Consider the following 23,820-nt stretch of genomic DNA (forward strand, 5'->3'; position numbering starts at 1 on the left):
CATATTATCGTCAGAAAATGCTCGCATTTCGAGTCTCTGACGGACGACTATAGAAATCTTCACAACGCTTCAGCCGCACGCTGTTGAAATTAGCGGACGCTGTTTCGTCGGGGATATGGAACAGTGACAAAAGACCAAACCAAAATCGTGCTGATATCGTTCATAAAGACTCTCGCGCAAATACTCAACAAGATGGCCTAAAGAAAGGACGAAATCTTGTCTGGTGGTCACGGGGAAAAAGTTGTCTCCACATGTTCATGGAAGTATACACCAAGAAGCGGCAAGTAAAGGATACGTAGCGAACTGTGAGTGCGACGTAAAGTTTTCCGCCCAGCCCCCCCGGATGCACCATTTTCTCCGGTTGAATATCGACTGCTTTCACCGCTCCACCCGCAGCTGCAGGCCCGGGCCACGCTTTCTCCTCATCTGCACCCAAACCTGTTTCACGGTGGGGAGAGCAGCCTATCGAAAACTGCAACGACCTGGCTCGCACTAACGCAGCCGCCTCGAAAACACTCTGTCAGCCTCAAAAACGCCACAGGATGACGTCAAATATCAATTTTCGTTCTAATTTTCAAATATACAACAGCTACACACACAGAAACAAGTAAGAGGCGCTACGCATAGTTTTAAGGCAGTTTCACTCATCGCAGTAACTTACCTTATCTTATGTCACGAGGGTTGCCCAGAAAGTAATGCACCGCATTTTTTTTTTTTTTCTCAGGCGTGAACAATGCTACGAATGCGAAACATTACGTATGTATTATTTGAAGTCTCCTGAGTAAGCGCGCCAGAGTCTGCAGGTGATGTACGTTACTAGCACCGTGCCATCATTGAATTTCTCACTGCAGAGAAAGAAACTGTGGGGAATATTCGCAAACGCTTGTGCAAAGTCTATGGAGCATCTGCTGGCGGCAGAAGTACGGTTAGTCGCTGCGGACGGAGGGTGAGGTCATCAGAAGGCGGTCCGGCGGAGCTCCACGATTTGCAGCAGTCAGGGAGACCATCCACGGCTGTCACACCTGACACACCTAGCCTCCTCGACTTCCATTTCTATTAAAGAATGCCATTTGTGGAAGACATTTTGAAGACGATGAGGAGGTGATTCACACAGTGAAGCACTGGCTCCGCCAACAGGATAAGATTGGTAGCGACACGGCATACAAGGCCTTGTTTCGCGCTGAAGGAAGGCCATAGAACGGGATGGAGATTACGTGAAAAAATAGGATGTGTAGATAAAACACCATTCTTTTGTGTGTGTCCAATTCTCATTATGTTCAATAAAGAATTGTTGAAGAAAAAATGCAGTGCATTGCTTACTGGGCAGCCGTCGTAGTATACTGTAGAATATACTATTCAATGCTACTGTCCTCATTAAGATTTGATCAGTGGAGTAAAAATTCATAATTGGAAGTGGAACCCACCAACGAGATTCAGCATCACCTAAGCTGTTCCCAACAATCTCAGAGAAATACCACGAACGCTTCCGCGGCCGGTGTTTAATTCTGTTAAGATGTCACGTCTGAGAGGCCGTGGTCGATATATAAATCTATTTACTGAAGGTTTGTCCCTGTCTGTGGAGGGCATCTTCAGCGATGAACACTGGCAAGTGCGTAGAATGCTCAAGCGACGCCGAATATAAGAGGCATGTTCTGAAAGTAAGTACCGTTTTGAAATTCCGCCACGGTCGGCATGCGCGGTGTACCGTACTCCGTTGGCAAGCCACAACACAATTAGAGTCATTCGGCGTGTTTACGTTTGTCTGTATTTGAAATGCCTCCTCCGACTGACAATCCCGCCGATTGTGAAATACGCGTTGTGGTTCCTTTTATTAATGCTAAATGCGTGAAAGGGGCTGAAACTCATTGACAGATCAATGAAAACATTGTGAGTGATGGATGTACAGAAATGGGTGAGAGCTTTTAAAGATGGTGGTACGAATGTGCACAATGAGAAACGAAGTGGGTGACTTTCAGTCATTACTGACATTTGTTACAGAACTTTGATGAAAAAGTGAGAGAGAACAGACACTTTCCGATTTCGACGTTATGTGATGAATTTCCTCAAGTGCCAAGAATATTATTGTCTAATCGCGCGTCAGATTTCTGCGAGGATGGTATTCGAAATTTGGTTGCACAACATGGTAAGTGCCTTAATATTGGTGGTATTTATGTAGAAAAGTAGATTAAAGTACAGGTTTTCATGTAAAAATAAAATTGCTAACAACAGTCTAGCTGTTTTATTTTTATTTCGATACAGTACTTACTTAAAACAAACAGGTCTCGTACATGGGCACTGTGAGCTGGATAGAGGGCACACAATTCGTCACATGATGCAGAATGCGTTAATTGTTTCAACAGTTAATTCCACTCACTGTGAAAAGTCGATGTACGTATTTTATTTCCTCTTCCATCCTGTTAAAATGATTGTAGTCTTTACAAATTTCTGCACCATCTCTAAATAAGCACCCATGGCAATGTACTGTCTTGGCTGAGACTCTAGTCTCATGACATTCTATTACATGGTCTTCACACTATGAAATATGTTTAGCTATGGTCGACTTATCAATTTGACCAAAATAACAGTGGCTCTCGTGTTCAACTAAACGAATAAAGGCGATTTACATAATCGATCCAAACAAAGGTCAAAGTTATTATGTAAGTTGAGGACGTAGAATGAAAGTTAAGAGTTGTTGCACTTGTTACAGGTGTGAGTTTGCATAAGAAAAATTAAACGTCAACCACAAAAAAATTAAAATAAATTAAAAGAAACAATACAGTTAGTATGTGCAAATAACTTGCATTCAATAGAAAACAAAACATATTAAAAACTATAACGAAAAATAAGCAGTGTTGTTCACCTTGTACTTGTAGTGATGCAGCGGCTCATACCAGAATGGTTTGTGTCTTTTACCAAGCCTGCCACTAGCAGCGAGCACGGGATCGAATCCATACTCCGTCGCAGAAGTGGGTTTAAACTGCGAAATAAATAAACAAAATTCTTATAATCCAAACAATACAACATACAGAATATTTGATGCGATTTCAAATAATTTAGAGAATTAACTCCGGCCGACTATCCATGCTGCGTATGCTCCTGCGGGAGGACAGGATTTGGTACATCATTTCGTTATCCTTTGCTTTTGTTTTTCCTCTCTAATCTTCTTACTTTCATGTAGCACAACAGAACATATAACAGAAGCAGATTAATAAACCAGATTTGAAATTAACTATCAACTTGAACTACAGTTTGGTGCTGTATGGCGGGCCCTGACACGTAGTAGAAGTGTGGCATTACAAGAAGACGACTCGTGGACCGATTGGCAGTCGTGAGAGAGGTCTCCGACAGCTCGTCGCGGTCAGCCGAGCGGCTAGGCTCGTGGCCCGACACCGGATGCAAGGATTTGCCCGGGACCCGAGCGTGGGCGGCTCAGTATGGCAGGCTAACGCTGAAGAAATGAAAGACGAATCTTGTCGTTTCAACGAATCTACGATACGGATCTTACGAGTGTCATTCAATAATTAAAGAGACAAATTGCTCTGGAGAAAAAAACGTTTATTTTACAATACTTTTTCTACTTTTCAACATAATTCCATTGAACATTTATGCACTTGTTCCAACGAGCTACAAGCTCTCTTATATCGGCTGCAAAGAACTCTTTATCTTGATGTTTGAACCAATTTCCAACAAACTTTTCCACGTCCTCGTTGTCCTGGAAACTCTTCCCATGTAATGCCTCCTTCAGTGCACCAAACAAATAGAAATCACTAGGTGCTATATCAGGACTGTAAGGGGGACGAGGCAGTACTTCTCAACTCATTTTGTCGATGGTTTCACGGGTTAGTTGAGCAATAAGAGAAAGTGCGTTGTCTTGCTGGAGAATCACACCTCTCCTCTGAGATCCACGACGTCTCTCTCTCACCTTGTTTAAAAGCAAATCCGAGTCGTATTGGCTGTTCACTGTATGCTGCTCTTCGAGATCATCACAAAAAAACTGGACCTTCAGCATCCCAAAACACCGTCACCATGACTCTTCCTGCTGATGCTTGGGTTTTGAATTTTTTCTTTACAAGTGAGTTGGTGTGGTTCCACTACATGCTTTGTATTTTTGATTCTGACTCATAATAGTGAACCCAAGTTTCATCACAAGTTAAAATTTCGTTGGAGAAGTGCTCACGTTCTCTTTCATAACGTTCCTTTAGCACTGTGCACACTCTCAAACTTGTTTCCTTGTGCAGCCGTGTCAAATACTTTGGGACCCATCTTGCACATGTTTTGCGGTACTTCAGCTTGTTACAGATAATGTTATGAACTGTACCAGTACTAACTTGAACCTTATCAACTACCATTTTCACAGTGACACGGCGGTCGGCACGAATAACGTCATACATTCGACTTTCAAATTAGGGATCTGAAACTGCAACTGGTCTGCCAGAACGGTGTTCGTCAGTCACTAAGTCGCGACCATTTTTGAACTGCTCTACACACTTAGATGCATACAACTTTCACCATAAATGTCCGGCAGTTCGTGGACTAGTGGCTAGCGTTGCAGCCTCTGGATCACGGAGTGCTGGGTTCGATTCCCGGCCGGGTTGGGTATTTTCTCTGCCCGGGGTCTGGGCGTATGTGCTGTCCTCATCATTTCATCATCATTCTCATCATTCGTGACAGTGGCTCTATTGGACTGTGTAAAGAATTGGACTGTGTACAAATTGGGACTTTGTACGGGCGCTGATGACCGCGCAGTTGAGCGCTCCACACACCAAACATCATCATTCATCATAAATTTTATAGACATTCTGCAGCATATATTCACTGGTTTCTCGCCTTCAGCAAGTAAAAAACGAACAACAGAACGTTGTTCAACTAATGTGGACGTTTCAAGCGGACTCCCATCTTGAAAACGGACTCACCATCTGTAAACTTAATATTTAGGTCCAGAAAGTTGATACTTTTATTTTGCTCATGTTCCACTGTAAATTTACAGTTTTTCTGGACCTAAATATTACAAGACACAACAACACATGCACATTCAAAATTTATAGGAAAAACACAATGACTGACACCACAATCCCTGCAACCTCATGTCACCCAAATATCCATAAACAGGCAGCATACAGGTCAATGCTGCATAGGGCAACAAAAATACCATTGAACCAGGAAAATATGCAACAAGAAATAAACACAGTGAAGAAGATTGCAGTTGCCAATGGTTACAATGCTTCCATGGTTGACACAATCTTAGACAAAGCGAAGAGAAACCCAGGTACAAACTGCACCACAGAAGAAAAAGAGAAAAACAAATATATATCTAACATTCCATACATAGGCAATGTATCACAGAAGATTGCAAATATTTTCAAAAATCACAGAGTAAAAATTGGGTTTTCTACATCCAATAAACGACACCAAAAACTAATACATAATATAAAGTGTAATCATGATCCATATTCAGACTCTGGAATATACAAGGTAACATGCCAGGAATGCTCCAAGTTCTACGTAGGACAAACAGGCCGAAATATCAACACCAGGTACACAGAGCACATTAGAGCATACACACACAACAAACACATTACATCAGCAATAGCAACACACATACATAATACAGGACACCCATTTGGAAAAATAGAGCAAAATGTCAAAGTGCTCCACCGACTAAATAAAGGACATAAAATGGATTTGCTTGAAGAACTGGAGCTATATTCACATTACAGAAAATATGAAGATAAAAAATTAAATGAAAAACTTGAAAGTGAATCAGTGAATTTCTTCAGATGTTTCGATAATATACTTAAATGAAAATAGTAAAACATAGAAATAAGCACAATTGTAAAATCAATATAAGTAATTCATGAGCCAAATTAAGATAAATAACCTCTGTACAAAAGCATATCATAATCTGTGGAAGACCTATAATGTTATCTCTGTGAACTCTGTAAGAAGATCTTTGTAACTGTTTTGTTTATATAAGATATTTTCGATGTGTAAAGTGTACAAGTTGTGTCATGTTAAGTGTGTGTGAGACTCTACACAAATGGACCATTAGAAAACTGTAAGTACAAATTGTTCTCAAACTTTAGCCACTAACGTCACAGAAAGAACTCATACCCAACTAAAAATCCCGTTTTTTATGTATTACAGTAAAACTCAACAAAATGAAGCAGACTCACACACACTGGCAACATCAAAAGAAAAGGCTTAACACACACACAAAAAAAGAACGCACTTGAAAATGGGAATTATTTCTCGAAACGCGTCGTGCGAATAGTAAAATAAAGAAAAATCGTGACTGGTAGCAGAAGATTTATTTATTTATAAACAAACCTATTGTATCTACAGTCGCAGGCTTTCAACAACCATTTATAATGGATCAAATCAAACGTTCTACGTCTTTATTATTTATGTCTACATACATATTTCTCAACATAGTCACCCTGCGATGAACGCATGTCGCCGAACGGGGGAATAGTTTGTTGTTATCGTCAGTGTAAATGTTTGACTTTGTCGAAGGAGATACAACTTCGCTTCTGCTTGTACCGCTTCATCACTATGAAAGTGAAGCCCTTGAAGGTGTTCTTTTTAACTTTTGGACACAGAGAAAATGCAGACATTGGAACTGCATGAAGGATGATCGATGACAGTGAACCCAAGGCGTCCGATTTTTGCAGATGAGGCAGCGCTAGTGTGTGGTCTGGCATTGTCACGCTGACATATTACGAAACGGCTAATCCGGAGCACAGCACAGTTCCAGTCGAAGGTTGACTACCCAATGTCTTTCAGGAGCAACAAAAATTTGATTTTCAATGTTTCATACAGTTTTTGACCAAATTTAAAAATCTGTCGTAATCTAATCATTAATATGTATAATCTTATGTTAAAGGTTTAACGCAGTATTAAATTTAGAAGCTGTGTCTACGGCGCGCGAAATTCCAACAAATTTTACAGATAATTTCAAACCATTACAAAATATTTTCTCGCTTACACTCTCCACAAAAATATGAAAGGAAAAAGAAATTTATCGCTAACTAAATTTTCGCTGTTCATGCAACGAAACTGCAGCTTCACTCATGAAGTTTTAATTTATTACTTCTTTACTACTAAATCTATTCGTAACGCATTTTGCAGAACGTATCCACATATACTACTGAATGTACTTGCAATACTGTACGACAAATAGTTCAAGAGATATGACGTCACAAACACTGAGCTTCGTGAAAAACTAGCTTTTGCTTAAAACGGAGCACAAATTATCCATACTGTAATCATTCATTGTTTGATACCGATTGTGAGAGCTCTCAGCTAATGCTAACAAACTTTAAACATAATTTCAAATCTTTTCTACACTTTCTTCTCACTTACATGCTTAGTGCCGAATGTTTAACACATTAATTCATTTGTAAAGTAATCAGGCGTTTGGAGCAGTTTATATATGAAAGTTCGGTTCTTCAATGAATCAAGGGTGGGAGGTTTACCGGAAAACGTACTAACCGCTCACGTAAAGGTGGCCCTTTAGCAGAGACTGCTGGTGAGTCGCTCGATGGATCAGGTACAGCCACTTTGTTCGTTTTCCTGAATAATAACTACTGTGCACAAACACCGCACACGAACCAACACTATTTTCCCAATGGCTACTTTATTTTATGTTGTTAGTTAGCTAAGGCTGACAATGAGCGTAAACATGCCGTAGCAGCCAGAAGCCAGACGAACCTAATCGATCTGTAAAGGGACAACCTTAAAGTGTACGATTAGTAACCTTGGATATTAACAGTGTTGTAACAGCGGCATGTCTGCAGTTGTGCAATTATAGGACCTACGATTATTCTGATTATTTGCTTGTTTCTTTGTTCTCTACTCGCCCCTTTTGTCTGTACCTTAGTAGTCAAACACTGTGTATACATTGCTTGTGGATATAAAGCAACTACAGAACATTATGTAAGATCTGTCGATATATAGGCCTGCCTCCGTAGCTCAGTAGACGCCGGCACGGTAGGTTAGCGCGTTCGGTCAGAGAGCTAGTCGCCTTCTGTAATTAAAAACCGACTAACGTTTTAAACGTTAGGCTTTCATAGACGCCATGTAACGTCCGCAGAGAACCGTTCTCCTTGTAGAAGAAAGACAACGAAAAAAAAAAAAAATAAGAAAGAAAGAAAAACTGGTTAGCGTGTGGTGTAGCTGCTGTGTGGAGGTCCCAGATTCGATTCCGGGTATTGCCAAGATTCTTTCCTTGATGGGAGGACTGTAAGGGGCGCACTCAGCCTCGTGGTCCCAACTGTATAGCACTTGAATGAAAAGTAGCAGCTCCAAGGTCTAGAAAGCCGACAACGGCCGAGACAGCGGTGTGCTAACCGTCATACCCCTCGACACCGCTTCCAAACGTGTGTAGCTTACAGACACCAATCATCTCAGTAACAAAACTATTTTCTCTTGGGATGCCACCTCTCGTTATCCAATATCACCAATTGCGAATTTCGAGGTGCACGTACTAAATCATTTATTGCAAGTTATGAAAAGTTACACTCTCACATCACTGCCTCCAGCGATACCTGACACATCTTTGTCTCCGATTACGAGTGTAAATTTCTACCAGCTGAGGTCTTCCTACTGCAGGGCGAGATATTTTGCGTAAAACCGTATACGATATCTTGTGCTGATTGCCCCAAGGTACGAAAAAATACAATATGGATTTGCACACCACAGTACTGTGGATAGTCATTAATTAAACGACAATGAAGAAGAAAAATGAAGTGAAAAAGACAGATTGGGAGTTAAGTACGAATGCTTGCAACTGATGCAAATAACAAGAAGCTGGACGCTTCTGAGAGCAGTAATCTGAGGGAGGCCGCAATGGATCTTAGTTCACGTCTTTGGCATCGCTGTGCTGCCTGGATAATGGGGATCCACTAGTGCCGGGGCGCATCGCGTATGTTTTATTCACGGCGGAAGTGCGGTTTCTTATCCGTCATTTTTTTTATGTTTCCTCCGCAGTCGGCAGAGGCGCAGCAAACTGCGGCACATGGAGCGTCTGTGGAAGAAATGGCTTCTCGTCTGTATTATTGTGCTGGTGGAATGGAAACACAGCTTTTCCTGTCATTACCGAGCAGTTTTGTGTTTTCGTCAGTGTTGCACTATCCTTTTGCATTAGGTCAAGAAGAAGGTGCACTGAGGTACACCAGCGGTTTACTCAGATTGTAACATCTATAAGGTTGTAAAATAATATACTGGAATAGTTACAGCAAATTTATTAGAAAAATTCACAATTTATAACTTTGTGTTAATTCCCTACACATTCACGTTTCAGTTCGAAATATTTTTGGTATCTCACAATAAGTGAAAAATTCCCTCTCCACAAAATTCGTCGCCCAAGAGTTTTGGAACATCATTACAAAAAACAACTTATGACATTCTACTTATTTAGACATTATCTTCCACAGAACATACTCTAAGACAAAAGAACCGACACACCACGAAGAAATTATCTGAATGAAACGGAAATTAGTAGTTGTCATGTACATGCACAGACAAATACACTCCTGGAAATGGAAAAAAGAACACATTGACACCGGTGTGTCAGACCCACCATACTTGCTCCGGACACTGCGAGACGGCTGTACAAGCAATGATCACACGCACGGCACAGCGGAGACACCAGGAACCGCGGTGTTGGCCGTCGAATGGCGCTAGCTGCGCAGCATTTGTGCACCGCCGCCGTCAGTGTCAGCCAGTTTGCCGTGGCATACGGAGCTCCATCGCAGTCTTTAACACTGGTAGCATGCCGCGACAGAGTGGACGTGAACCGTATGTGCAGTTGACGGACTTTGAGCGAGGGCGTATAGTGGGCATGCGGGAGGCCGGGTGGACGTACCGCCGAATTGCTCAACACGTGGGGCGTGAGGTCTCCACAGTACATCGATGTTGTCGCCAGTGGTCGGCGGAAGGTGCACGTGCCCGTCGACCTGGGACCGGACCGCAGCGACGCACGGATGCACGCCAAGACCGTAGGATCCTACGCAGTGCCGTAGGGGACCGCACCGCCACTTCCCAGCAAATTAGGGATACTGTTGCTCCTGGGGTATCGGCGAGGACCATTCGCAACCGTCTCCATGAAGCTGGGCTACGATCCCGCACACCGTTAGGCCGTCTTCCGCTCACGCCCCAACATCGTGCAGCCCGCCTCCAGTGGTGTCGCGACAGGCGTGAATGGAGGGACGAATGGAGACGTGTCGTCTTCAGCGATGAGAGTCGCTTCTGCCTTGGTGCCAATGATGGTCGTATGCGTGTTTGGCGCCGTGCAGGTGAGCGCCACAATCAGGACTGCATACGACCGAGGCACACAGGGCCAACACCCGGCATCATGGTGTGGGGAGCGATCTCCTACACTGGCCGTACACCACTGGTGATCGTCGAGGGGACACTGAATAGTGCACGGTACATCCAAACCGTCATCGAACCCATCGTTCTACCATTCCTAGACCGGCAAGGGAACTTGCTGTTCCAACAGGACAATGCACGTCCGCATGTATCCCGTGCCACCCAACGTGCTCTACAAGGTGTAAGTCAACTACCCTGGCCAGCAAGATCTCCGGATCTGTCCCCCATTGAGCATGTTTGGGACTGGATGAAGCGTCGTCTCACGCGGTTTGCACGTCCAGCACGAACGCTGGTCCAACTGAGGCGCCAGGTGGAAATGGCATGGCAAGCCGTTCCACAGGACTACATCCAGCATCTCTACGATCGTCTCCATGGGAGAATAGCAGCCTGCATTGCTGCGAAAGGTGGATATACACTGTACTATTGCCGACATTGTGCATGCTCTGTTGCCTGTGTCTATGTGCCTGTGGTTCTGTCAGTGTGATCATGTGATGTATCTGACCCCAGGAATGTGTCAATAAAGTTTCCCCTTCCTGGGACAATGAATTCACGGTGTTCTTATTTCAATTTCCAGGAGTGTATATGATTAAATTTTCAAAAAAATTGGATGATTTATTCAAGATAAAGAGCTTCACAAATCGAATAATCAGTAACGTATTGATCCACCTCTGGCCCTTATGCGAGCAGATATTTGGTTTGACACTGATTGATACAGTTATTAGATTTCCTCCTGAGGGATATCGCGCCAAATTCTGTCCAACTGATGTGATAGATCGTCAACACCCCGAGATGGTTGGAGGGCCCTGTCTATAAAGCTTCAAACATTCTCAGTTGGGTAGAGATCCGGCGACCTTTCTGGCCAAGGTAGGGTTTGGCAAGCAAGAAGACAAGCAGTAGGAAACTTTCGCCGTGTGCGTGCGGGCATTATCTTGCTGAAATGTAATCCCAGAACCGCTTGCCATGACGGGCAACTGAACACGGCGTAGAATATCGTCGACATACCGCTGTGCTGTAAGGGTGTCGCAGATGACAACCAAAGACGACCTGTTATGAAAAGAAATGGCACCCTCGACCAGCACTCCTGCTTCTCGGCCCTTATGACTGGCGACAGTAAGGTTGGCATCCCACCGCTATCCAGAGCATCCCCACACGGTGTGCGGACATTTGCCACGATTTTACCTGCTCCGAAGGGTTGGGTCTATTGTCTCCCCCTCTTTCTCCTCCTACTCCTCACCAGCCTCCCGACCCGCAGTAGAGATACTTACTGAGCCTTCCCCCTGGTTTACTTAACATAGGACCAGTATCTCTATGGATTTTCCGCAACATTCCTAGAGAGAGTTTCGTTGTGGAAACTATTAAATGCATCTCGCATTGAAATCCGCATCAAATTTCGAGCCTCAGTAGTAAAACTTCGCCAATCTTGGAGATTTTGCACTCGTCTAAATTATACGTGCCTTTTTCGGTGCTCCTGCAGCAGCCTTCTGTCGTGTTTTGTGTACCATGGGGAATCAGTTCCGTCTGTTATAAATTTATTTGGTATGAATCTCTCGAGTGCTGTTGATACTATTTCTGTGAACTTAAGCCACATATGGTCTTCACTTACATAGTTTGAAAGTGATTGGAGACTGTCTCTTAGAAAGTAGTCAACTGAATTTTCAGTTGCTTTTATAAATAGATATATTTCGCGTTTAGTTTTGGCGAATTTCTCTGTTACGGAATTGAACCTCGCTACGACTGTGTTCACTAATCCCTGTATCCATCGTGATGCTCAGGATTATTTGTGGCTAAGAGGTCAAATGTGTTTTCGTAACCATTTACAATTTGAATGGCCTCGTGAATTAATTGTTAAAAATAATTTTAAAAAACGTATTTAGAACAATTACTGAAGTTGTTTTCTATCTACAATAGGGTCTGAATATGTATTTTTGTCAGCATACGGAAGGTAGATTCAAGTCACTGCCAACTATAATTGTATGAGTAGGGTACCTATTTGTGATGAGACTCGAATTTTCTTTGAAATGTTCAGCAACTATTTTATCTGAGACCGGGGGTCGGTAAAAGGAGCCAATTATTAATTTATTCCGGTTGTCTAATATAACCTCTGCCCATACTAAGTCACAGGAACGACCTGCTTCATTGTCGCTTGTGAGCTGGAACACACATTACATTATTTTTCCTTAAGTTGTGCTTCTTGTTTCTGTTGTTGTGGAGATCATTACAATTACGGCTTTTCCCTCCAAAACCTAGGATGCTTTCTCTGTGACCCTATAAATACCAGAGCTAGACAATGTAGAATAACAACGTACATTACAAGCATAGCATTCTGTATTACTTCCTTTCCTTATTTCTAACATTTTAAAACTGTACGTCGAATTTAGATGACATGTCAATCATAGATGTCATTAATTCTGTTTATGAACGTACTTTCAGTCATGTTTTGAACATTGTCCCGCTACACTTTATTAACTAACGTTTCGTCGGAAGGGATATCGCATTTTAGAGAGTAAATTAATATGGAGTATGTCGTTCTTCTTTTCGAACGTTCACATACACATTTCTTCTTCCCTTATTGTCTTTTGGGCATTCAGTTGTAGTAATTAAAGTAGGCACAAATGCAGTGATCAAAAATAAATGATTAGCGTACATTCGCATTCTCTTTACATCGTTCCTTTCTTGTTGCTTCCATGGGGATGGACTGTTTCTATCGCAATCAGTATGCGTGAAAGGAAGCTACCGTACAGAGAGAGGGATCTATATTTATTCTTGGCAAAACTAATTACATACTGACATAATCGTCGGAATTTCTTTCGTTTCCCAAAAGTTATAAATATTTCGATTTCGGAGAAGAAGCTCTGTATTTCGCCAAGATGTCGAAGAAGAAGGTCCCTTGCGTACTGGTTGTATCGAGTAAGATGTGGGGACGGCGATTTGAAAGCGGACAGTAGAAGTTCGAGGAAGGGCGTCCCTTACCTGAGGGATCGCTACTCAAGCTACCTGGAGAAGGGGCAAATGTGGCAAACGTCCGGTGTGGCAAATGTCCGGCATTCTCCCCACACACGTCTTCGCTGGTCATCGGGGCTCAATTCGAGGCGAGAGTCCTCAACGAAGACAATTCTGCTCTAATCAACGAGACTCCAGGCTGAAAACGTGCGAAGGTAACAGATTTACATTTCTGAACATTTAAAGCAAGTTGCCAACTTTGCAGCACTTTGAAGTCTTATCAAGATGCGATACTCCAGTTTCGAATGGACTGAGCTATATCGTTTCGGCTCTTCAGGGGCGTGCTACGGTACAGTGACGCCGGGATTTCAGTGTGTAGCACGACTGCAGGCACGACCCAATAAACACAAACAAAAAAAGAAGAAAACACTTTGCAGTATTTGGACGGAGCACCTGTTTGTAGCCTTCAGACAAAATTCGACTTCATAGACGGACTATGAAAAGCAACTACTCCATGTTTAGAACGTACCGTTTCTGTCACACCACCCGACGCAAGCACAGCGAGCCTCTGCAACAATAAATTTCCTACTCATGACCTTTTTGCGGACACTTCCTGTGACCAGGGTGTGACTGCGTCCGCGCATTACTTGGCAGCGCGCTCTTCCCCCTCAGACCGCTGCACGCGGCGCCTCGGGAACAAAGCACACGGCAGTGTCGGAGTGGCTGGCGCGCATGCGCGGCGCGGGCTGCGGCGGCAGCCCCGGGCAGGGCAGGGTGCACGCAGGTGCCGGCGCTGGCTGTGCAAGTGGGTCACCGGGTGCCGCCTCCCCTCCCTATCGACCCGCAGCGCAGCGCCGCGACGCCCGTATTGATTGCGGAGGGCGACGCCTGCCGCCGACGCAGACGCCGCTGCATCTTAGGTCGCGGTTGCCGGGCGCAGCAGCCCACGCACGCGCCCCGAGCCTCGGCGCCGCAGCAGCGCCGCGGAACGGGTAGTACCGCGTCAACCGCTCGCTTGTAAGTTGAGCCCCAGCAAGACTACAGGTCTCAGCGGAACTTCTACTACGTTTTACACAGGATGTGCTGCATAACTAAGCCTTCCATTAAATATAATTATAGTTGGTGTCCGCCCCCGGTAGCTGAATGGCCAGCGAAACAGAATGTCAATCCTAAGGGCCGGGGTTCGATTCCCGGCTGGGTCGGAGATTTTCTCCGCACAGGGACTGGGGGTTGTGTTATCATCATCATTTCATCCCCATCGACGCGCAAGTCGCCGAAGTGGCGTCAAATCGAAAGACTTGCACCCAGCGAATGGTCTACCCGAAGGGAGGCCGTAGTCACACGACATTTACATTTTATCAAGGTAAAGCTGTCATCATCCCGAAGTTTGGTTTGGTCACCACAATGCATGGTCCTATTGGAGATGGTATGCCGTTACCATCCTCTGACCTCCGAACCGACATACCCAGCCAGTTATAGCGGGACGTACAGTTTAGTGTGGAATCCGGAACAAGGTGCTACTCGGGATTTTTCACATTAACAAACACTGCCAAAAATGAAAAAAACTGACAGACGAAAAACCTTAGAACGACACATATTTATCTACAATCTGCCGCGCTGCGAATAGTCCGTGTGATTGAAAGAGCACGCCTATAAGAAAAGTAAGACATACAGACGAACTACTTTTTATGTTTCAGGTCCATTATGCAGCTTTTAAGTTCGGCCGTTACGGCATAAAAGCAAAGTAAAGTTGTCATAACCCCAAACGTTCCTTTGAACACTATACTTAAAAATTACGCATGGTTCTTTTGGAGGTTGTATGCGTTTACCTACCACCGATCTCTGAACAGTCACAGAGGGACGTATAGTTGAAGCAGACTCCATACGACTCGGCATTTTGCCGGCCGCGGTGGCCGTGCGGTTCTAGGCGTTTCAGTCCGGAACCGCGAGGCTGCTACGGTCGCAGGTCCGAATCCTGCCTCGGGCATGGATGTGTGTGATGTCCTCAGGTTAGTTAGGTTTAAGTAGTTCTAAGTTCTAGGGGACTGATGACCTCAGATGTTAAGTCCCATAGTGCTCAGAGCCATTTGAACCATTTTGACTCGGCATTTTGTACATAAACAAACGACATTCCTGAAGAAAAAGAAACTTCTTTGAAAGAGTCAGCAAAAGGCTCAGGGCCGCTGATATGAAACTGCGTTTGCTTGTTTTTCTCTACACGTGATAAGCGACAGACCCCTATCAAGTGTACCACAATGTCGATTGATAACAAAGATACAATCCTAATTTCTGAAATAAGTAATCAGTTTGTATTACTTTCGCCTGACGTTGATACAAGACGGTGAACGATAAGCATAAATTAGGGTATTACTCAGCGGATGCGTAATACATCTCTTTTTAAAGAATGGTATACGGTTAACTGTATTAGGTCTCAACACTCTGTTCGGCGACGATTCTGCTGCATACACGAAATCACTGATCCTCTAAAATTTATTGTAAACGACGTAAACATTATTTCGACTTGTGAAATTTGAAATTTATCAAGCGAATTAAATTTTGAAAGAGATTTCGGTGCCCCACCAGAAGATGACTAGCAGGTGTCTAGTTGAAATACCGTGTAATGAAGTTTACGACGACCGGCTGCACTCCTGTAATCTCTTCGAACAAAATTTCGACTTGTTACAGCTTCCTTTAATTGTTGATAAATATAAAAAGACATAGAAAGAATAAATAGTGGTAAACATCTGAATCCTGCTTCATGCCTACGAGTTATAACACGAAGCGATATTTTTTTCGGTGTACGCGAAACCAACGGTAGGAATGGAGACCTTATATGCATGTGATGGTTTTGGAGTAATGCTGGGCAACCGTTAAGGAACGCATACAAGAATAGAGAGCCCTATTCTAAAGAACTGCTCTATTGTTCCGGTCTTTATCAAATCTGCCCGATAAAATACATCGAAGAAATTCCCGGCCGCATTGCTACGATCGTAGCAGTTCGGTGTACGAAGGTGTAACACAAACGCTTAAGTAACTTAAATGGTAATGGTTAGAGGAAAACCAAAGTTATTCTCACAAAATTATGCGAGAATAACCCTGATTGTCCTCTAAACATAGCCATTTGAGCTAACTAAGCGTCTGTGTTACACCTTCGTACACCGAACTGCTACGATCGTAGCAATGCGGCTGGGAATTCCTTCGGCGTATTTCATCAGGCAGACTTGATAAAGACCGGAACACTAGAACAGTGGGATTAGCTAGCCGAGCGGTCTGAGGCGCTGCAGTCGTGGACTGTGCGGCTGGTCCCGGCGGAGGTTCGAGTCCTCCCTCGGGCATGGTTGTGCTTGTTTGTCCTTAGGATAATTTAGGTTAAGTAGTGTGTAAGCTTAGGGACTGATGACCTTAGCAGTTAAGTCCCATAAGATATCACACACACAGACACACACACACTAGAACAGTTCTACTGAATGTAGAAATATAGTATTCGAGGAAGACAGTGCAACAATTCTACTGCTCCATAATATACGTCGTTCACGCAACCAGCCTGAAAATACGTAAGAACGATTATGGCTGGTCCTAAGGCAGGCATGGAGACCGAATGTTGGATGACCAACTTATTCTTCGTCCTTCAAATATCATCTTCGGCAAATGAGTTTATCAACTACGTTATCAGATTAATTCATGGAAGTTTCAAAATAAAGCACGAATCCGCGCAAAAATAGACTTGGAACAGCAAAAATTGAGACGGTGTGTAACATATGGAACAGAGCCCCCCACGGAAGACGTCAGAGGTTAGACTAATTAGTGTGTTTGGCCACGTAGAATAAAATGGTTTGCTGTAATTAGAGAAGAGATAATAACAATTTTTAGTATAAATTAAGCAAAAGTGGACAAGCGTTCGTGATGTAGTAAATCCATAGGAATATACTTAAGTTCTTTTGTGTGCAATTCCATTACATTTTGGGAAGCTCTGACAATCAATACAGTATTTACGCTAGCTTGTTGTTCGGGAATGTTAGAATTAGGATACTGATATGGTTCTATTCGGAAGGCATTTCGACCTTCATTCAATAAACGCAGTGTTAGTAGCTAAAGACTGGTTTCATATCGCAGCCAAAAAATAGAACACACATTCAATTTTTAATTGAGGAATTCTACTACAATCCTACTTGCGTCACAAACCACCACCCCTTGAAGGAATTCCCCACACCAATTCAGAGCTACTCATTAAAGTTAATTAAGGAAATGTTTGATGAACGATAATATCCGCTCTGCAATGACTTTTAAAAACAAACGCGTAGTGTTAATGTGTAACTGGTAACAAAATTGAGAGCTCCACAAATGTTCGTTTTTAAGACGTAGGGGAAGGTGGGGGAATTACACGCATGTGGGTAATCCCACGCAGGCTGATTTATGCACTTGAATGGCGGAAGCTGCTCCCAGTTGGTGCTACACCCTGCCGGCAGGAGTAACAACTATGCAGCTTACGCCAGCCATTTTCCAGTGGCATTGTTGGAGCAGTGAAGTATTGTTTATTTTCGGCGTGTCTCATGTAATTTTGGTCAGCTGTATTTTGCAAGATAGGTGCTACTATAAGTTGCTTTAATGTAATTCTTGCGTATCAACTACTAACCCTAGATGAAACCTTTAATTTAATCGTAGATTTGTCCCGCTATTTGAATTAGGTACCGAGTTATGCTTAGGTTAGTCATCGAACTTACGGTGGGGTAATGCCACGCAGCTGTTGAAGTGCGTGGTATTCCCCCTTGCAGGTTATATTTTCAATACTAACAAGATTTTTTTTTTAATTTAAGATGGGCAGATATTATAAAAGAAAAACCCAGACAGCAAAATGGACGCAAGAGGAACTTTGTAAGGCTCTTGATGCCATCAAATCTGGAAGAAAAATAAGAGAAGTATCAAGAGCTTTCGGGATTCATGAAGCTACACTGCGAACGAGAATGAAGGTTAAAAATACCGAGGGTCCAAAACTTGGAAGAAACCCAACATTTTCGACAGAACAGGAAATTGAGATTAGGGATCATGTTATTACAATGGCCAAGCTGTTCTATGGCATTACATGCATCCAGCTGCGAAAGATTGCATTTGAGTATGCAAAGGCTAACAACATTGCAAACAATTTTGATAAATCATCTAGGTTAGCTGGAAAGGATTGGCTAGCTCTATTTTTAAAAAGAAACCCAAGTATTAGCATGAGAAAACCTGAAGCAACTAGCATTAACAGAATACAGGCATTTAATGAAGAAGAGGTTAATGCATATTTTAAAAATTTAGAACATGTCTTTGAAAAATATAAATTTAAAGAGGGGCGAGTGTTCAACGACGATGAAACGGGCATAAATACTGTACAAAAGCCCGACAGAATTTTGGCTCCTAAAGGTGTTAAACAAATAGGTGGGGCCACGTCTTGGGAAAGGGGGAAAAACGTGACTGTGATATGTTGTTTCAGTGCTGCTGGTACCTACATCCCTCCTACGTTTATCTACCCCAGGAAGAGGATGCCAAATCTCTTAAGTAAAGATGGACCAGTTGGAGCAATATATGGTTGTTCCGTCAATGGCTGGTCCAATGAGTCATTATTTTTCGAATGGGTCCAACATTTTCAGAACAATGTAAAATCAACTATTGATGACCCTGTGCCGCTTATTTTAGATAATCACAGCAGCCATATTTGACTTGATATTTTTGAATTTTGTAAAAAACATTCTATTGTCATGGTAACCATACCTCCACACACTTCTCACAAGCTTCAACCATTAGATGTTACATTCTTTTCCTCTTTGAAATCAGCCTTCAATCGTGAATGTGACATGTATATGAAGTCACAGGTGTATCAAAAAATTACACCATATGAGTTAGCAGAACTTTTTAATAAGGCATATAATAAGGTCGCTACCATGGACAAAGGGCAGTCAGGGTTTAAGGCATGTGGGATTTGCCCTTTCAATCCAAACAAATTTCAGCGTGACGACTTACAATAATGTGAGATCTTCAGAGATGTTGTCCTTGAAGATGAAGAGGTTCCGAATGCAACAACTGGAAATGAAGTGGTTGCATCTACAAACGAGCCACATATCCCCAAAAGGAGTCAAGAACAGATTCCTGAATCTTCAGCAGAAGATGTTCCACTTCTAATAGGCCTAGAAGAGGTCACAACAACATCAACTAAAAGTGCATGTGTCAAGCACGTTAGTGTATTTGACATATCTCCTGTTCCAAAACAAAAACAAGTTCTTCCTAAGACGAAACAAGCCAAGGGAAAGTCAGTGATCCTTACAGCAACTCCAGAGAAGAATAAACTGCTAACGGAGTTATCAATAAAGAAACAAAAAGAAGCCATGAAAAAGAAAGCTGAAGGAAACAAGAAAAGAAATCTTAAGGATAAAGCAGATAAGTGCAGAAATCTGCAACTTAAAAAGTCTCAAAGAAGAAACAGACATTACGTAAGAAGAAACACCACCAAGAAAGCGAAAGTAGCAGCGAGGATGGACTTGCAGAACATTTGTGATGACGATGAAATGGATGATATTGATCCATTGGCGATTTCAGAAGCTGTCTGTTTAGTTTGTGGAGAGTTTGGGAAAGATGGAGAACTGAGGTACCGATGTATTTCTTGTAGCAGATGGAGTCATGAACAATGTAGTGGCTGGAACACTCCAAAAGGTTACAAGTGCGATCTTTGCTGTACGAGAAAATGAACTCTTTTCACACCAATAAAAATGTAAAGAACGAAAATTATAAGAGATGTTTGTAGAATTACACTATTTCGTACTTAAATATACTGTTTACTATTTGTAGTAACTAATAAGCAAATAAAAATAGCAATTATTGTTCATTTTTATGGTTTGTTTGTTTTACGTGTTATTACCCAGTACTTTGCGTGTCATTACCCTCAGGGGTGGGGAATACCACGCATTTGCACTTTTTTTAATTTCAATGTTCAAAATTAAGGTACTGTTTATAACTATTTACAGACGATTGGAATATGGGGAGAAATGTCCATTGTATGGTATGAACTTATTTTCGTAGGTTTTAATGACGTAACGAATGGTTCACATCGATTTTTCCTTAGGTGCGCGTATTTCCCCCACTCTCCCCTACTTGGTACTCTTCTCCAAAATACGTTTTTCGTTTGAAATTGTGCTGCTGCATATTGCGTCGCACATGATATTGCTATAGAAATGAAACAAGTATGAGAGGCAAAAGATGAGTTAAATGACACGCGAGGTGCCTACAGACAGCAAACCGAGCGCGGAAATGGAACGGCGGAACTGCTAAACTGGGAAAGAGCATAGTCGTGTCGACGCGACTACGTGCGGCGTTCACCTTACCAAGGGGTGATAATTTCTTACCGTACTTTTCCTTATTAGTATCCTTCACTAAGGATGAGAATTTCTTATCGTACGTTTCCTTCACTAAGGATAAGGTGAACGCTGCACGTAGCCGCGTCGACACGACAATGCTCTTTCCGAGTTCAGCAATTTCGCCGTTCCATTTCCGCGCTCGGTTTGCTGTGTCTCTTGCGGAATCGAAAGGCCTCGGCTCGTCTTATTTATAGGGGCACCGTTCCAATCTAGGCATCAGGACTCCATGAATATTAATGCAGCGTGCCGCGGCTACAGCATCTGCTCGTCTCCTGAATCGATCACGGGGCGCTTAAGGATTACGTGACTGGAGCTACGGAGCATGCCAATCGCACAGCGTCTAGTCAACAACCACAGGCATTAAATTACTATCAGCGACATCTTTTCGTTGTCCAAAAGTAGTGTACAGCGCCCCAAATGTACCAACATAATTAACCATTTTACGTTTCGTCTCTTTCGGATACAGGGGCGTGAAGGAATATGAAAATGAACTATGTTCCAGTGTATAAAAAGCACTATTTTTGGAAGCATCTGGAGTCTAAAAGCTGCGGGTGTGTCTTGCAGTAGTAGTAGATGTTTTCTTTTATTTTGAGCTTGTTTCATGCGTTCATTATTTCACAATTATTACTGATATATTAGGTCACGTTAACCCGAAATTGGTTCAGAAAATATTTTCGTACAGTGCTAAATACAACTTAAAAGTGATCCCGTGCTAAAAAAAATGAACGGATATCGTGCTGCTGAAGGTAACTTTCCCCTTCCTCCAACTGAGAGGCTGACTGTGGGAAGAAGATACCCTGCTGAAAACCATGAGAGGCAATTTAGCAAAATGGTCCGGTCTACAGAGTGAATAAAAATATGGGTTGAAAAGCGAAAGGCAACTGGAACACATGGATCTTTCAAAGTGAGGGAAAACGAATTCGTATGGAAAAAGGATTACTGATTTCAAAGAAGTACATCGTCGATGCTTCAGTTTCACGAAACGGAATACCCGTATACTAAGCACGCGTACAATGTAGATTGTCACAGATGTCAAATTATCTAAGAAGTGTGGTATTCTAAATGTTACAGGTGGAACCAAGTGATTTAACAACTGACACACGTGAAGGCACGCAAATTTGGAGTTTTGACAGTCAAAAAGAGTTATGTTAATTTTACCATGAATAAAACTTGAGTTAAATAACTTCATAAATTGCAGCGTCTTTTTTTCTGAATTTGGCCAACTATGGACTCCGCAGAACTTAACGGTTTCTTCGCCTTTCTTTTCCTCTCGTCCCACAACCTCTTCATTCTTTCATTTTTTTCATTTCTTTCCTCCTCGGAAATGAAATGTATTGCCCTCCTTTTGGGTGGTTTCTCCTTAAATGATTTTATGTTGTTCACTTTGCTTCTGAATTTTTCTCTGTTTTGGATCATCTCTGTCGTAATATCAGTTTCTTGTGCATATATTTTGGCCTCTTCTACCCACTTACGGGTGGACATTGATGTAACTGAAGACCATTTTATTCAGTCGGTTTTGGCCTGTTCGTCCGCCGTTTCCGCACTGTAAGCGTGACTTTGCCGGTTTGCCTGTAGAGCTCCTCGTTGCTGTTATTCTTCAATAATCTCCTGGGGAAATAGTACAACCATTTTATCACTAAATGACTTCTTGTGGGTACGGTGACTGCTTGGTAATACATGCTGTTAACATGTACCCAACAACTAAATTGACAACATGTTTAAATCATTTATTGTTTTTTTGATATTTTGGGTTTCTGAGAAAACAGTAGTCGTAAGATGGCTGCAGTAAATTAATTACACAATGTACCAACCGTTTTAGAGTTCTGTGATTTCATATATATGGCGTCAGGGTACTAAAAAAAAGGGGAGGACAGATGACCAGTAATTCGTATTATTAATGTGCAAAGCCATTCGGCATTGGCCTTGACAGATGGTTTGTTCGGCATGGGTATCGTAAGAAAGAGTGCGTAAATTGTGGTGCTTCTCCGCGACTGGCTGATGCATTTGGAAGTTGGCGCCAAAATGATAATCTTCTGTTATTAGACAAACTAAACATCGTATTTACCCGCATTACACATTAAAGCATCTGTCAATAACGTGCTATCATTCGATTATTTCACAAGTATCAATAATCAGTAGAATAACAAAGAACTGCTAAACGAAAAGGCAGACGAAGCATCTCGGTGAACTTCTGATCGCGCCTAACTCGGATGGCCCGAAAATAACGAATCATACTTCACACTCAAATGGACTTGTGGGGCGAAGTGGTTCGGCTGTAAGTTCATAGCTGGTACGCATTACGGAGGACAGACATGTTGTCTGCCGCGGTATCAGTTAAGACTTAATTTGCAATGTTTAATTTGTAAATATTGTGCTGTAATTACGGAGATACGCAGTTCATTAATTTCTTGAAGAATAGATATTATTTGTGACTCTAAAGTGGAATGTAATTGTGCAGTTTCTCGTGTTCTGCTAAAAAAAAAAAAAAGCGAGAGGCATCCCGTATAAACAGACTGATAGGAAATTTAATTATTTCTAAAATATCAGTTCCTCACTACGAGTTTCTTACGGCATCAAAATAACGGATTCACGACGTACGTGCTGTTTTCTGCGCCGGGGACAACAACTAAAGAAGGCTGCCGGTTGGTGAACATTTATTAGAACTTATGCGTTCCATTCAGGATTGTGGAAGTAAATAGGCACCTCACGTGTACTGCAATCTTAGTACAAATGATATCAGTGACATGCCATCTGTGGTAACACAGAGGAGGTATGAAGGAGAGAAGTATTTTTAAGGCAAGGGGTTTATCATACGCACGTATATATCACCCTATCTCTGTCTCTCTCATCCCCCCCCCCTCCCCACCCTGTGTCGCTTTTTTCTACTTGCCGTAATTGCCTGATCCAAATTTTCCAGACTGTGTGAGGAAACCGCTAGAAGAAGATGGAAGTAGCGATGCAAATGATTTCGGAGATGAAAATGTCCCTCGCTACAATAGCGAACACGAAAAGTGCTTCAGACTGAAGTAGTGACTCTAGTGAATCATATAATGAACAGAGAAATGAATACAGAGACGAGGCATCTAGTTTCTATGGAAGAAATAGATATTAGTGGGCCGCTATT

At 42.5% G+C, this 23,820-nt stretch overlaps 1 protein-coding gene across 2 annotated transcripts in view; it reads right to left on the reverse strand.

Annotated features, from left to right (window-relative positions):
- LOC126162662 (ski oncogene) overlaps positions 1-23,820 on the reverse strand; it is a 654,130-nt gene that overhangs the window by 293,323 nt on the left and 336,987 nt on the right. For both annotated transcript variants that reach the window (XM_049919307.1, XM_049919306.1), the window contains exon 2: positions 2,861-2,977. In XM_049919307.1, the coding sequence (XP_049775264.1) occupies positions 2,861-2,977 (117 nt within the window). The remainder of the gene's footprint in view (positions 1-2,860; positions 2,978-23,820) is intronic.

Source organism: Schistocerca cancellata, chromosome 2, assembly GCF_023864275.1.
Source record: "Schistocerca cancellata isolate TAMUIC-IGC-003103 chromosome 2, iqSchCanc2.1, whole genome shotgun sequence".
NCBI lineage: Eukaryota > Metazoa > Arthropoda > Insecta > Orthoptera > Acrididae > Schistocerca > Schistocerca cancellata.